The following is a 14,674-nucleotide window of genomic DNA, read 5'->3' on the forward strand; positions in this document are numbered from 1 at the left end:
TGTTGGTGTTTAAAGTTATACTTGGTGGTTGTGCAAACTTTGCTGCACAACCACAAACTTCATTTTGACACGCAAGAGCGGTTGAAAAAGAACCCAATAATTCTTCCTGACGTCTCCTTTAAGCAACATGCTGCCCCAAGGATGCATTTAAAAAAAGCCTCAGACAGTACTTGTCATACCGGCTGTATGATTTTAACAGATTCCAGGATGGACTTTTCCAGCTCAGGCGGAACAGGCAAGCGATGGAGGAGACATAAAGCAAACGCCCTTGTGTCCTGTAAACGAGCAAAGAGTGACAAAACAGACATCTTTATTTAAATGGACAATGTTTATGCAAATGAGCTTGTGGCTTTGCCACATAAGACACAGTCAGCAGAGGAATGCCGACAAGATGTTTGTTTCCAACTATTTGCAATAAACGCTCCAAGCAAAAGTGCAAAAAAAGTCTACTTTTTTTATGCTTTAGTAGAAAAAACAAAGTGTCAAGTAGAAACCTTGCTGCTTTAAGTCAGAATAATATAAGTATTAACGGAACTTAACATAACTTTTGATGGCAAAGTGTTGACAAAGAAAATGAGATCAAAGTAAACAAAGCATAGACGTACCACATTTGTGCTGTTTAGATGGCAGTGGTCTTTGCTTCCCTCTAGGGACAGGTTGAGGAAGTGCAGAAAGGCTGAGAACTCACCTCAAGGACACACGACGATTAATGCAAGAAAGGGTTAATCTAAAAGTTCCAATGACATGTTAAGGACGGACGGAAATTCTAATACTACACCTGTATCAAAAAGTCATATGATAAATATACAAAATATTAAAAAGGTGACAAAAACTTGAAGTATAAACTCGCTCTCAAACATGACAATGGCCTGTGCTGCCCCCTTGTGGCAGGTTGAGCAAGCACAGAAAGGCACCAGTTTGTCAATTACATTAAACAATTCAAAATATGCCATAAAAATAAAGCATAAAATATAAAACAAAGCTTTATTACATATTTGAACGCATGTGTATAATAACCAACAACAAGAATGTTAAAATATTAAGGTGAGATTACTAGAATAAGGCATTTGACCTGCATTAAACTGAACAAAAACATATCCTGCAAACATTTGTGTATATATATTTTTTTTAATTCCCAACTTTTTCTATGATAGCAATTAAAAAAGATACAATTCTATCTAAGAACAATTACAAACAATTGACTTCATGCGGCCTTGAAGCTCTTCCAGGCTGCTGTTGCAATTAGGAACGTTTTACCTTGGACTTTATGTCCGCTAAGATTTCCCACATCTTCTGCATGACGTCCTCGTCTTCCTCCACGGCCTTGGAGCACAGACGGTGCACTCGGCCGTGAAGATCCTCCAGACACTTCTACGGTACGACATAAGACGGAGAGCAGAGTGTCTTCACCGGAATACCATTTAGCAAACATATAAACGACTCTTTTACCTCTGTGTCGGACAAATGGTCGGCTGCGATGGTAAACACAGACGCCAGGTTGTTGGCAACGGTTCGTCTCTCCTCGTTGGTCTCCTGCAGGACAATGTGGTACCTAAAATGACAAACGACGCGCTCGGTTCTGCTGCGACGCTACAGGAGGCGTATCGAATACGGCCAATTTTGATTGCAGGTGTGCCTAATGGAGCGTCCGCTCGGCTTCTTACTGCTGCTGAGCCGCCTTCTGCTGCTGCACGGCTTCATCGTAGCCGCAGTTCACCTTCTTCTCCAGGAGTTTGCAATGGTTCTCGGCCGCCTCGATCTCGGCCGCCCAGTCCTGCTCCTCTCTGGCCAGCTCCTTGTGATTTAAAGAAAAAAAAAAGACATACACACACATCATTCCATTTTCTGTGCTTTCCAAAGAGAGAAAAACAGTTAGCATGAGAGGAATGGGACCCACCTATTTGGAGAATAAAAATGCCAAAAATGTTCCATTTACGCACCATTACGCCAAATATGGCCCGCAGGACACTAGTTTGAGGCCCCCGCCTTGATATGAAAGTTTAATGTTTGTGCGGCCCGCGCAAGTTTGATATGGACGCTGTATGGTATCATGTACCCAGAAAAAATTATTACGTTTGATTAATGTTCATGTTAAAGGTTAAATAACTGTTAATAGTTATCCTCCCTATCCGTGTGGAAGTGGTAAGTTTTTGGCTATTTAAGTTTAAAGGAAATAACTTGAAGGCTACCGTTTAGGTCGCTAGCTCTCTAGTTTGCGAGTTAGCCTGTGTCTCAAGACCCTGCAGTTGCGCAATATGTTTTTCTGTCCTTTCCAAAGAGAGAAAACCAGTTAGCATGAAGGGAATGGGACCCACCTATTTGGAGAATAAAAATGCCAAAAATGTTCCATTTACGCACCATTACGGGCATATTAACCATGCTACAGTGGCCGCTAACACCAAAGGACTACTTTTATAGCGTAGTGACACAGCACCAGTCACAAAGGTAACGTTAGCCACCAGATTTGCTACTGCATCGTTTGGAAAAGTTAATGCTCGGAAGACTCGTTTGCTATCAGCATTTTTTTTTTTTTTAAACCTGAGGACTATGCTGAATTTACCAACTCAACAGGGAGCACAAGTCTCGTGCTGGAAGATACAGACATCTTATGTGCTTGCACCCCAGTGACAGCGGACACTCGTGCTACACGCTAACATTATGAGAATAGCTTAGCGTTTCACTGTAGCTGGATCTGCCTGGCACCCAACAACGTTATTCTCTGTCGTTTATTTGCTGCAATGTGATACTTATAGGTTATCACATGGTTTGTCTGGTATCGAGGGCTGATACTGGTACCCGGGGGCATGATACTGAGCCTGATACCAGACAAACCATGTGATGATCTTATTATCACATACTATTTAATCATGAGCTTATTATCACGTACTATTTAATCAAAAGACCATTTTGTTTCCAGAAAATGTTCAGTTTATTACATGTATTATATCTAAACAGTGTAAACACAATAATTGCAAAAATATTTCAACAATAATATTTTATCAACAGTCTTATCTTATCAATGTCTGACAATTAAAGTTCCATTAATCAAGTTTGGGTTTTTTGGTGACTGGAGAAGCACTAGGCACTAAGCACTCGTGTGCTGTTCTCTGATTGGTTGTTTCACGGGCACGATACCAGAGCAGCGCGCTCTGAGTGGACAGCTACGGGGGCTGATACTGGACATGGTTAAACTCTATATTTTATCAGTATCACTGCCCTGGGCTTTGACACAGTATCATTTGGGCCTTTTCCTGTATCATTCATGGGCGGTTTCTAGGGTACAGGGACAATTAATACTGTAGTATGTGATAAAATACAATACACTCAGGAAGGAAGTTCTGCTAATGCTTCAGATGACCAGAATAGTGCAAAAGGTGAATCCCTTGACTTGCATTGTTAGCTGCCTGATGCTAGTAGTTCATGTGCTTTCCTTTAATGCGGTGAAAATGACAAGAATACCTGCTGGTCAGAATCCAAGCGCTCATCCACCTTGCGGATCTGCTCTCTCAGCTGCTTCAGGTCATTGTTCTTGTCCAAGATGTCCAAGTTCAGCTAGAAGAGACCAGTAGAATCAGTAGGGCTATATTACGCAACTAAATTCAGCTGTGTGATGGTTTTTAAGTCACCTGCTCACAAGTCTCCTGCAGGCTGAGCTTCATGTTGGCCAGTCGGCTGTTCTCCTCCTCCACGTCGCTGACCAGCTTCCTCAGGAGCACCTGCGTTTGCGTCGTTCGCTGAATGTTGCCGGGTCCGCATTCAAACGGCCTGAGCTCAAAGTCGTGGCCGCCGGCGTTCTCGGCGGACACTGGTATCAGTTTGAGTTTACGGGCCAGCTTGTGGTAGTCGGCCAGCTTCAGGTCAACCTGGAAACGGTTAACAAGACAGCCACAATGTTATGATATGGATTTCATAGATAATGGTAATGGTTTAATGTTATTTGAACATGCATCAGGTTTCAGTGGGATGCATCACATAACCATTCACAGTTCCACATGTCCAAAAAGGAGTAGGAAGAAGCAAAGCTTATTAAATCCTACCCCTCCATCTGGTACTGTTCGATTTTTCCACTTCCTGCCTTTCTAATGTGTTTTACACATACAGAAGCATAAGGTGATGTAACCACCTTGAATTGCCTCATCCTTGTGCATTGTTTGAGTTCCTTAGTCAATCCGTTGTATGGTTTGATTCCACATACTGAAATGCTATGGCTTTTTAATGTTGTTCTCATATGCAAGTGCTTCAAATTTAGTTATTCCCTGAGATCATATTTTTCCTAGATGACATTTTTAGGTCATAGCTTATTGTTAGCTTTATGCATTATTTTAGCCGTTTGAAAATTAACTATATTAGCAAGTTTTAGTATTTGGGATTTTACAAATAAAAGAGTTTATATGTTCTCAATAGGCAGCATTATGGATTATCCTTACTGATCTTTTTGTAGTGCATTTAGCCAGTGAAGATAGCTTTTAGAATTCATTCATTTTCTACCGCTTATTCTCACGAGGGTCCAGGGGGGGGCTGGGCGGTTGGGTGCTGGAGCCTATCCCAGCTGTCTTGGGGCGAGAGGCGGGGTACACCCTGGACTGGTGGCCAGCCAATCACAGGGCACATATAGACAAACAACCATTCACACTCACATTCATACCTATGGACAATTTGGAGTCGCTAATTAACCTAGCATGTTTGCGGAATGTGAGAGGAAACCGGAGTACCCGGAGAAAACCCACGCATGCACGGGGGAGAACATGCAAACTCCACACAGAGATAGCCGAGGGTGGAATTGAACCATGGTCTCCTAGCTGTGAGGTCTGCACGCTAACCACTCGTCCGCCGTGCAGCCCCCCTTTAAAAACAATCTTTGTACATTTTATTTTTGTAGGATTGATTCCCATAATATAACTTTTTCACCAAACTAATTTTCCAAATACATTTTCCATATTTTCCAAAATCCAGTGTACAGCTGGAATAGGTGCAGATTCCAGAAGGTCTAGAAATCTTTCTATGCGGGTTATGGTGTGTAGCTGCCCTGTAGGAGCCCCCTTTTAAAAACAATCTTTGTAAATTTTATTTTTGTAGGATTAATTCCCATAATATAACTTTTTCACCAAACTAATTTTCCAAATACATTTTCCATATTTTGGACAATTTCACCAATTAACCTAGCATGTTTTTGGAATGTGGGAGGGACCGGAGTGCCCGGAGAAAACCCACACATGCATGGGGAGAACATGCAAACTCCACACAGAGATGGCCGAGGGTGGACTCGAATTGGGGCGCCAACCACTTGGTCACTTTTATACTTATTACCCCATACTTCCAAAGAACTAGATTCCCTTTGCATGTGAACGATACCTTCTCTTTAATTTTAGCCAGCGCAATCTCCTCGTTCCACTTGTGCTGCTCAGCATTTTCTAGAGCCTTGCTGAGGCTGGCGACGGTCTGTTGGAGCTCCCGCTTCTCTCGGTTGATCCTTTCCACGTCGGCCGGCGTGAACTTCTGGTTCTGCAGGATGTTCTGCAGCTCCGCCTTCTCTTGCTTGAGGAGCTCCAGAGAGCTGGCTGCGGAGGATGGTCACAGTAATCATAAAATGAAGACGCTTTGGTTTGTTCAGCAGCAAAGTAGTCGGGGCCTGAATTCCTAGCTTGTCAACAAAAGAAGGCAACTGGACGACTATATTTCCTCAAATAATAATAAGTGCCCCGCTTTTAGCCTTGTTTTTAGCTCTGAATGAATGAATGGATGTTGTATTTTAATGCATCTTTTATGGAATGGCCTTTATTGTCATTATACAAGATGTTACAACGAGATTGGAGAGCTTCTCCTTTCAGTGCAGTACTCAAGTTAAAAAATAAGTATATAAAAGTAGAGTAAAAAAGACAATTTAACAAGATATATACAAGATATATACAAGATATCCAAAATATACACATAGTATTGCACAGGAGCATATGCAGCAGACATACAGTAAACCTCGGATATATCGGACTCGGATATATCGGAAATTCGCTCACAACGGACAGATAAAAAAGAACCGATTTTTCTGTAATGCATAAAATAAAAATTCATTGCATATATCGGATTTTTTATAACGGATTTTGCCTATTTCGGACAAAATCTCCAGTCCCGTTCCCATGCATTTCCATTAAATTTCCCTCGCATATATCGGATGGCCGCATCGTGGCGCTCCGATTCGCCGAATCGTGACAGGCCGCTATACGACGTCATTTGCAGCGTTGCCTGCGCGTCCAGGTACATTGGAAACATAGTCAAGGAAGTGCCTTTTTATAACGGATAAAATGTGATTTACGCATATACCGGATATAAATCCAATATATGCGTAAATCGGATATTTTCCGGTATACGTATATAACGGATTTCGCTTATATCGGACAAAACCAGTGGGAACAATTGAATCCGATATATCCGAGGTTTACTGTATTTACTTTTTTTATCTTTATTATTTTCTTCACTGTAAAGCGTCTTTGAGTACTCTGAAAAGCGCTATACAAATAAAATGTACAATTATTATTATATAGATAAAACTAGAAACTGAGATGTCAGTCCATTACTACGATTGTTTACGCTTTTGATATTTGCGTGGACATGGGATTTCCCTTCTAAATTAGCATCGAGCTAATTGCATTTGATGCAAGTCCAAATTGACACACATTATTTCTGCATGTTCACTATTACAGTGCTGCAAAGTAAAGGCTGGAAATGGAACCCAACTACAACCAAGACATGTGCAGTATTTGAGGAAATTAGGTACTTTGACTTGTACTACATCTTGTCATTTACTGCAACAGATGTCTTACCGGCGTGGTTCATCTCATCCGTCAGCTCCGAGGCTTTGGCCTGCAGGTTATTTTCAAAGGACTCCAGATTGCTGCGATAATCCTGGAGCTTCTTGAGGTCACACTGCAGCTTCATCTTCTCCATCCTCTTGCTCGTTAGACGGTCCTGTGGAGGCGAAGGGATGCGACTGAGGGGATCGTTGCATCGCACGTGACAAACAAAGTACACGCAAGGGAGACGCCACCCTGACCTTTTGGCTCTCCTTCTCGAGCACTTCGATCTCTTCGGTCAGTATCCTGTTCTTCTCCTCCATGGATTTCAGCAGCTCGTCGTCAACGTTGTAGAGCTTCTCTGCGACGGCGCAAACATGGATAATCAATCATCGACCTGTGCATGACGGCTTTACTCCAACTCAGAGGCTGCGCTTACTCAGTTTACTGAGAAAAATGTCGTCGTCGTCCTCAAAGGTGTCGACGCCCTGCATGAATTTGACGTACGTCTCGGCTGTGTAATCGTGGAAGAGCTGCATGGTGAGAAGACATGAGCGAAGAGGGAAGAACATTTTAGGTTTTGACGGAGGTCACCTTGTTGTACTCCTCTTCAATGCCGTCGCTGTCCTCGCGGAAGTCGCTAAAGAGAAGGTCCTGCTTGCTCAGGCTACTGTAGATCTGACAACACAGACAGAGAGGGTGTTCAGGAGAACATTATGCGTTTAAACCACCCATATGAGTTCAAAGGTCGCTTGCCATTCACCTTGACAGTGTCAACCAACCACATGAGGGCGCCCAGCGCCAGAGGCCATGTATGGGGGGCACCAACAGAGTACATGGAGCACTTGGAGAGGACAAATGGATATCTACAAGAAAAAAGGAGATAATTATATATCTTTATTATAGAGGTTTGTTTAAGGCAACTATTATGATGTCTGACCCGAGGCCCTTGAGCAGAGCGGGAACCTCCTCCTCCACTTTGGAGTTGGGCATTTCAAAAGTGGGGTCCAGCTGGCGGTAGCTGAACTCAACCATCTTGACAAACTCTTTGGTGGACGGTGACTGGAGGGCCTTGGGGGACAAGAGGCCCGGGTAGCCGTGCTCTGTCAGGAACTATCACAGGGAAAAGCAATTGTTGATAGTCTTGCATACATCCTAGCCGCAATAATAATAATATATATATAATAATAAAGCTACTACAACACTCTTGATCTAATTTTTAAGACAATTGGTTACATTTTAGCACTGTTGAGGCAGTTCAAAGTGGACAAAATGGGACTGAGGGAGGTGACTGGGATTTTTTCTTGCAATTGTTGAACTGGTCTTAAGACTTTGATCAAGAGTGTATATTGAATCGTAATCGCAAAGTAACAGATGCTTTTACTTCTGCCCCTTTGTGTTACTCAATGAACCGCTGTTACCGGACTTGCTTATGCAGCTCAACAATCCCACCATGTTCAAAGAAAGCTTTTTTTTTCTTTTTTTTTACCTTTTCCTCAAAAGATCATGCCACTGTGAATACATTAGAGCCAAGATTTTGACTTTTAAAGATAGTTGTCTCTAACTTTTGATCAGCTGATGTACAGCATGTATGACTTGGTTTGTGTCATGTCTCTTTTCAATGTCTTCCTTTTTGCATTTGGAGCTCTCCTTAGAAGCGCCTTAAAACAGTGATTCCCAAAGTGTGGGCTGCGGCCCCCTGGTGGGTTGTGGTGGTACAGAGGTGGGCCACGAGAGGTCATGAAAAATATTATTCATTTTCACAATTAATTTTCAAAATTAATTTAAGTTGTAAAATATTTAATGCCCGATTTTAAAACAATATTTATAGGCCTAAGTAATAACCTATTGAGTGTTATTGACCTGTCAAAATATTTTAAGAAAATTATACAGAACGTAGCTCTCTGGTCATCTTGAATGCAGTTATGAAAAGTATGAGAATTAATTCTGTCTTGTGTACACCACAGATTAAAAGTTTGGGCTTCCTTTATCCCCCCACTTTAATTTCAATCAATTTCAATTAATAATAATAATAATAATTATTATTATTATTCACCCTTGGCCATCTCTGTGTGGACTTTGCATGTTCTCCCCGTGCAAGCGTGGATTTTCTCCGGGTACTCTGGTTTCCTCCCACATTCCAAAAACATGCTAGGTTAATTGGCGACTCCAAATTGTCCATAAAATAAAATAAATTTAAAAATAAAATAAATAAATTAAAAATAACAATAATTCATTCATTCATTTTCTACCACTTTTTCCTCACAAGGGTCGTGTGGGGTGCTGGAGCCTATCCCAGCTGTCTTTGGGCAAGAGGCGGGGTACACCCTGGACTGGTGGCCAGCCAATCACAGGGCACATATAGACAAACAACCATTCACACTCACATTCATACCTATGGACAATTTGGAGTCGCCAATTAACCTAGCATGTTTTTGGAATGTGGGAGGAAACCGGAGTACCCGGAGAAAACCCACACATGCACGGGGAGAACATGCAAACTCCACACAGAGATGGCCGAGGGTGGAATTGAACCCTGGTCTCCTAGCTGTGAGGTCTGCGCGCTTTATTATTATTAATATTATTATAATTATAAAATATATTTTAAAATTATTATTGCGTTTAAGTGCTCTGAGAACACAGCATTTCGTCTATGTCAGGGGTGCTCATTAAGTCGATCGCAAGCTACCGGTCGATCGCGGAGGTGGTACTGGTCGATCGCGGCGTGACATTAAAAAAATATCATCCCAGCATCAATGCCGTCACTTGATTGATATACAGGGCAGCCATTCAGATGACAACTGAATGTTGCCCTTCGGGCGACCAATCAAATCAAACAACGTCTCTAAGTGCAGCAGAACTTACGATGTCAGCCTATCATCCATCCCCGTTACTTGATTGACATACAGGACAACCAATCAGATGACAACTGAATTTTGACCTTTAGGTCACCGCTCATGCGTAAACAACGATGCAAAGTGCTAAGCTAGTCGGCGAATTGCGAGATTTTAAGCCCTCGCTAAAGTTTATGGTCACTAAAATGAGTGAAGGAGCTGGACCAAGTAAAAAGGCAAAAACTGGACCAAGTAAAAAGGCAAAAAACATATCACTTCCATACGGATATGGAATATTATACGGATATTATGATACGGATATTATCCATGACTGATAAACATTTGGAAGTGTGCTTGAGGCTGGCTATCAGCAGCTACTGTCCGGACTATGCATCCCTGGCTGGTTCAATTCAGTGCAAGTCATCAAAGTAAACTCAGGTAATTACAAAAAATGTTAATAGTTAATTATGTGTGTTTTGCAACATTGGCTCATTTGGTTATGTAAGGTACATCAACATACATTGTACGTACAAATAATCCTCAATACATTTGAAAATAAATAGATGTTTTGCATTTTTGTAGTGGGTAGATCATTTTGACTCGGTCATTTTAAAAGTAGCTCGCATGCTGAAAAAGTGTGAGCACCCCTGGTCTATGTACTGTTGATAGGACAAAGGTGGACATTTTTTAGAGTTTCAAGTGGGCACTGAATTGGTCAAGTTTGGGAACCTCTGCCTTAAAATTTGGATCCGGAGGATGTAAGTTCTTGTCTTTCTTCATATTTGAAAAAATAATATGCCATGTTGCATAACAATGATGAATGGTTTCCTTCCAGCTGGTAGGACTCAAACCTCTGACGCTCCAATGTTCCTTCTCACCAGTCTGGAAGGCATAATTGCAAGGCAACACAGCCGGCCCGATGATGAAGATATATATATAAAAAATATATACTTGTTGTTTTTTTTTTTTTTTACCTCATGCAGCTGTCTGATGCACTGCTGCAAATAAGACTTGTCATGTAGCGGCCGAGTGTCTTTCATCTTCTCAGTTGCTCCAAAGCCAGACACGGTGCTTGAACGTGGCATGCTGGCTCCACTCATGCTGCAGTCCATCACAAGCACAGACACAATTACATATATATATATATATATATATATATATATATATATATATATATATATATATATATACATACACAATATGTTACATTGTCCCTTCCCTATATAGTTACACATGATTGGTATACAGCAGCCTTGTTTTGCTTTGCCACCTTCAGATAGCTTAGCAAATGTCTTACAGTGGATTGGTTTTTAGCATCTTTAATGCATCAAAGTGACCCCACCCCCTTAATTCTTTTTATATGTCGCCTGGTATATGTGTGTATAGCTACAAATACCACTGATATACGTATCTTGATATTTGTTGATGTGGCTCACCTACCGTGGACCAAAAAAGCTTGTCCTCCTCTCAGACGTCCCAGACTGTGGTTTGGCCATGTTGAGCTTTCCAAATGAAGGCTGTTTGCTGTTCATAAACACAGAGATACGATAAATAACACCATTATAATACGGCCAATCATGTTTCCCACCATAAAGTTCATCACAAATATTTGGTAAATGGAAATGTATATTTTCCCACGAATTATATCAATGTTGTAATGATATGCAAAGTAAGTTGTAACATTACAAAGGAAAAAAAAGAGCAAAAAAACCAACAATTTTAAACGCTACAGTAAATAGGGGTGAGCTATATTGCACATTTTTGTATCTAAAAGATACAAAGTAAACAACACAGACAAATTCATTCATTCATTCATTCATTTTACACCGCTTTTCCTCACAAGGATCGCGGGGGATGCTGGAGCCTATCCCAGCTGTCTTCGGGCGAGAGGCGGGGTACACCCTGGACTGGTGGCCAGCCAATCACAGCCAATTTGGGGTCGCCAATTAACCTAGCATGTTTTTGGAATGTGGGAGGAAACCGGAGTACCCGGAGAAAACCCACACATGCACGGGGAGAACATGCAAACTCCACACAGAGATGGCCGAGGGTGGAATTGAACCCTGATCTCCTAGCTGTGAGGTCTGCGCACTAACCACTCGACCGCCGTGCCGCCCAAAAACAGACAAATTCATTCATTCATTCATTTTCTACCGCTTTTTCCTCACGAGGGTCGCGGGGGGTGCTGGAGCCTATCCCAGCTGTCTTCGAGCGAGAGGCAGGGTACCCCCTGGACTGGTGGCCAGCCAATCACAGGGCACATATAGACAAACAACCATTCACACTCACATTCATACCTATGGACAATTTGGAGTCGCCAATTAACCTAGCATGTTTTTGGAATGTGGGAGGAAACCGGAGTACCCGGAGAAAACCCACGCATGCACGGGGAGAACATGCAAACTCCACACAGAGATGGCCGAGGGTGGAACTGAACCCTGGTCTCCTAGCTGTGAGGTCTGTGCACTAACCACTCGACAGCAAAATGTGTTAACAATGTAACAATTACAATTTGTTTTTGAAAAATAGCTTATTATTATGCCTCAAAGGCTGACTTTGTATTAAATATGGGAATTGAACTTATTGAGAAGTGCAGAGCTGAAACATATCTATCTTATCACGCTACTATCAAGCCATACTGATGCAAATGCTCCTTGACTGACTGACTGATGGACCAAAGCATTGACTATGACCTCTTGAAATAATACATTGATCATATTTGTTTATCACTACTATGCACAGTAACGAGTGAACGAACCTGCGGGGCGTTGTGTACGCCGTGCTCATCCTGTTGCTGTCATGCACTCGCATGGGCAGTTCCGAAGGCCTGCTTCCCGTGGCCCTGCTCAGTCTTCCACTGTCGTGAGAGAAATATAACATCACCAAAATGGAAATTATTATTACACAGGTCATCCAAAATACGGTTTTAATGGTGATGGTTTTATTTCATTTGAACATGCATCAAATTACAATTGAATGCATCACATAATCGGTTCACAGTTCCACATGTCCAAAAGGAGTAGGAAGAAGCAAAACTTATTAAATCCTACCCCTTTTTTATTATTTATTTTTTTGTAATTTTATTTTTGTCATGTACCGAAGTATGTGGTGACCATATGATATGACCATACAATGACATAATGGTTACCATAGTAACTGTCAATATAGTGATATATATATATATATATATATATATATATATATATATATATATATATAGCACATCATGACTGGTTCAAGACTCTTCATCCTTGTATTTAGCAAACATCAACTGCTTGTATTGTTTCTCGAATTGGCTCATCGTTGTGCATTGTTTGAGGGTCTTACTCAATCCATTCCATAGTTTGATTCCACATACTGAAATGCTATGGCTTTTTAACGTAGTCCTAGCATATAAGTGTTTCAAATGTAGTTCTTCTATTGGATGACATGTTTAGGTAATTGGTTATTTTTAGTCTTATGCATTATTTTAGCTGTTTGAAGATGAACTATATTAGCAAGTTGAAGTATTTGTGATTTTAGAAATAAGGAGTTAGTATGTTCTCTGTAGGCGGCATTATGAATTATCCTTACTGACCTTTTTTGCAGTACATTTAGCGAGTGAAGATTGCTTTTATAGTTATTAGCCCATATTTCCACAAAATAAGTAAGATATGGTAGAACCAGAGAGCAATAAAAATTGTTTTGCTTTGTTCAATATTGAAATATTTCTGGCCACCTTATGTTGTATATTTCTAATATGAGGTTTCCAGCTCATATTTTCATCTATTGCGACCCCCAGAAATGTATTTTCCTTCACCTTTTCTTTCAATGTCTACACCGTCTATTTGTATTTGCTGGTGCGTGTCCTTTCTGCTGTTACCAAACAGCATGATTTTAGTTTTATTTAGGTTCAAGGACAATCTATTATCATCAAAGCATCTTTTTAGCGACAATTTCTTCTCTGATCTTTCTAATTATTTTGTCTGTACTCCCTCCAGAACAAAAAGCAGTGGTATTATCCGCCAATAATACCAGCTTTAAGTCTTTCGTGACTTAGGAGATATCATTAATGTACAAGTTTTTACAGTTTTGGTCCCAGTATTGACCCCTGGGGAACTCCGCACATAATGTATGAACTTACAGATGTGTATTCTCCTAGTTTTACGTATTGCTTCCTGTCAGCTAAGTACCTTTTGACCCGGTTAAGAACTAATTCTCTTATTCCGTACCTTTCTAGTTTAGTTATTACTCCGCACATAATGTATGAACTTACAGATGTGTATTCTCCTAGTTTTACGTATTGCTTCCTGTCAGCTAAGTACCTTTTGACCCGGTTAAGAACTAATTCTCTTATTCCGTACCTTTCTAGTTTAGTTATTAGGATGCCATGATTGATTATCAAAGGCTTTTGTTAGATCCATGAATACTGCGACTGCACACTTCCTATGACTTTCTGATAGTAATTCGTTCGCATTAAAACATTTATCCAGCCTATTGTTGAATAGCTTCTCAATAATTTTGGAGAATTATGGTAGTAAGGAGACTGGCCGATAGTTTGTAAATAGGTGTTTGTCATATTTTTTTAAAATTGGAACAACCTTAGCTGTTTTCATTTGTTTGGGAAATCTTCCGGTCTGTCAACCATTGTTATTATTATTTAAAAAATATTATTAAGTTTTTAAGACAGCGTAGAGCGCCTGAAGTTGATGTAAACCATACTAAAGTCCGCCAAAACACACAAAATGTAACAATTTCATAGCAAACTGTCAGCGTTCGGAACAAAAATGCTCGCTAACATCAAGTAACTACACCCATAATTTATCAGTTTCCAAACGCGAGGCTGGCTTCAAGTCGTTTAAAGCCCATAATCGCCTTGCGAAGGTGAATTATAACGTATTCCTACACAGACAGCGACATTTAATTTCGATACATACCGCTCCATTGTTCTTTAACGGAGAGAGCGAAACAAAGTTTAGCTAGCAAACAAAAAAGCTGTAAGCCCCGCCAAAACGATACAAACGGCCGAGTGATGACGTCATAGAACTACGGCGACTCTCTTGGTCCAAACAAGAT

The 14,674-nt window shown here is 40.9% G+C and overlaps 1 protein-coding gene across 1 annotated transcript; it reads right to left on the reverse strand.

Annotated features, from left to right (window-relative positions):
* Positions 1-982: 982 nt before the first annotated feature.
* Positions 983-14,674, reverse strand: ndc80 (NDC80 kinetochore complex component). Its single transcript, XM_058070585.1, has 16 exons — positions 14,536-14,674; positions 12,378-12,476; positions 11,060-11,143; positions 10,594-10,720; positions 7,726-7,898; positions 7,549-7,651; positions 7,380-7,463; positions 7,225-7,318; positions 7,046-7,146; positions 6,816-6,960; positions 5,353-5,558; positions 3,627-3,863; positions 3,460-3,552; positions 1,665-1,795; positions 1,450-1,552; positions 983-1,371 (listed from the first exon to the last, which is right to left on the reverse strand). The coding sequence occupies exons 1-16, from the start codon at positions 14,541-14,543 to the stop codon at positions 1,243-1,245; spliced, it is 1,917 nt and encodes a 638-aa protein (XP_057926568.1). The 5' UTR covers positions 14,544-14,674; the 3' UTR covers positions 983-1,242.

Source organism: Doryrhamphus excisus, chromosome 4 (assembly GCF_030265055.1).
Source record: "Doryrhamphus excisus isolate RoL2022-K1 chromosome 4, RoL_Dexc_1.0, whole genome shotgun sequence".
NCBI classification, from domain to species: Eukaryota; Metazoa; Chordata; class Actinopteri; order Syngnathiformes; family Syngnathidae; genus Doryrhamphus; species Doryrhamphus excisus.

Excerpts from the sequence above, each read along its gene's own strand:
- ndc80 (XM_058070585.1), bottom strand. Across the intron at positions 3,864-5,352 it reads TGGCTAAAATTAAAGAGAAG|GTTGACCTGAAGCTGGCCGA; the intron begins GTATCGTTCACA and ends AACCGTTTCCAG. Across the intron at positions 1,553-1,664 it reads CAGAAGGCGGCTCAGCAGCA|GTACCACATTGTCCTGCAGG; the intron begins GTAAGAAGCCGA and ends TTGTCATTTTAG.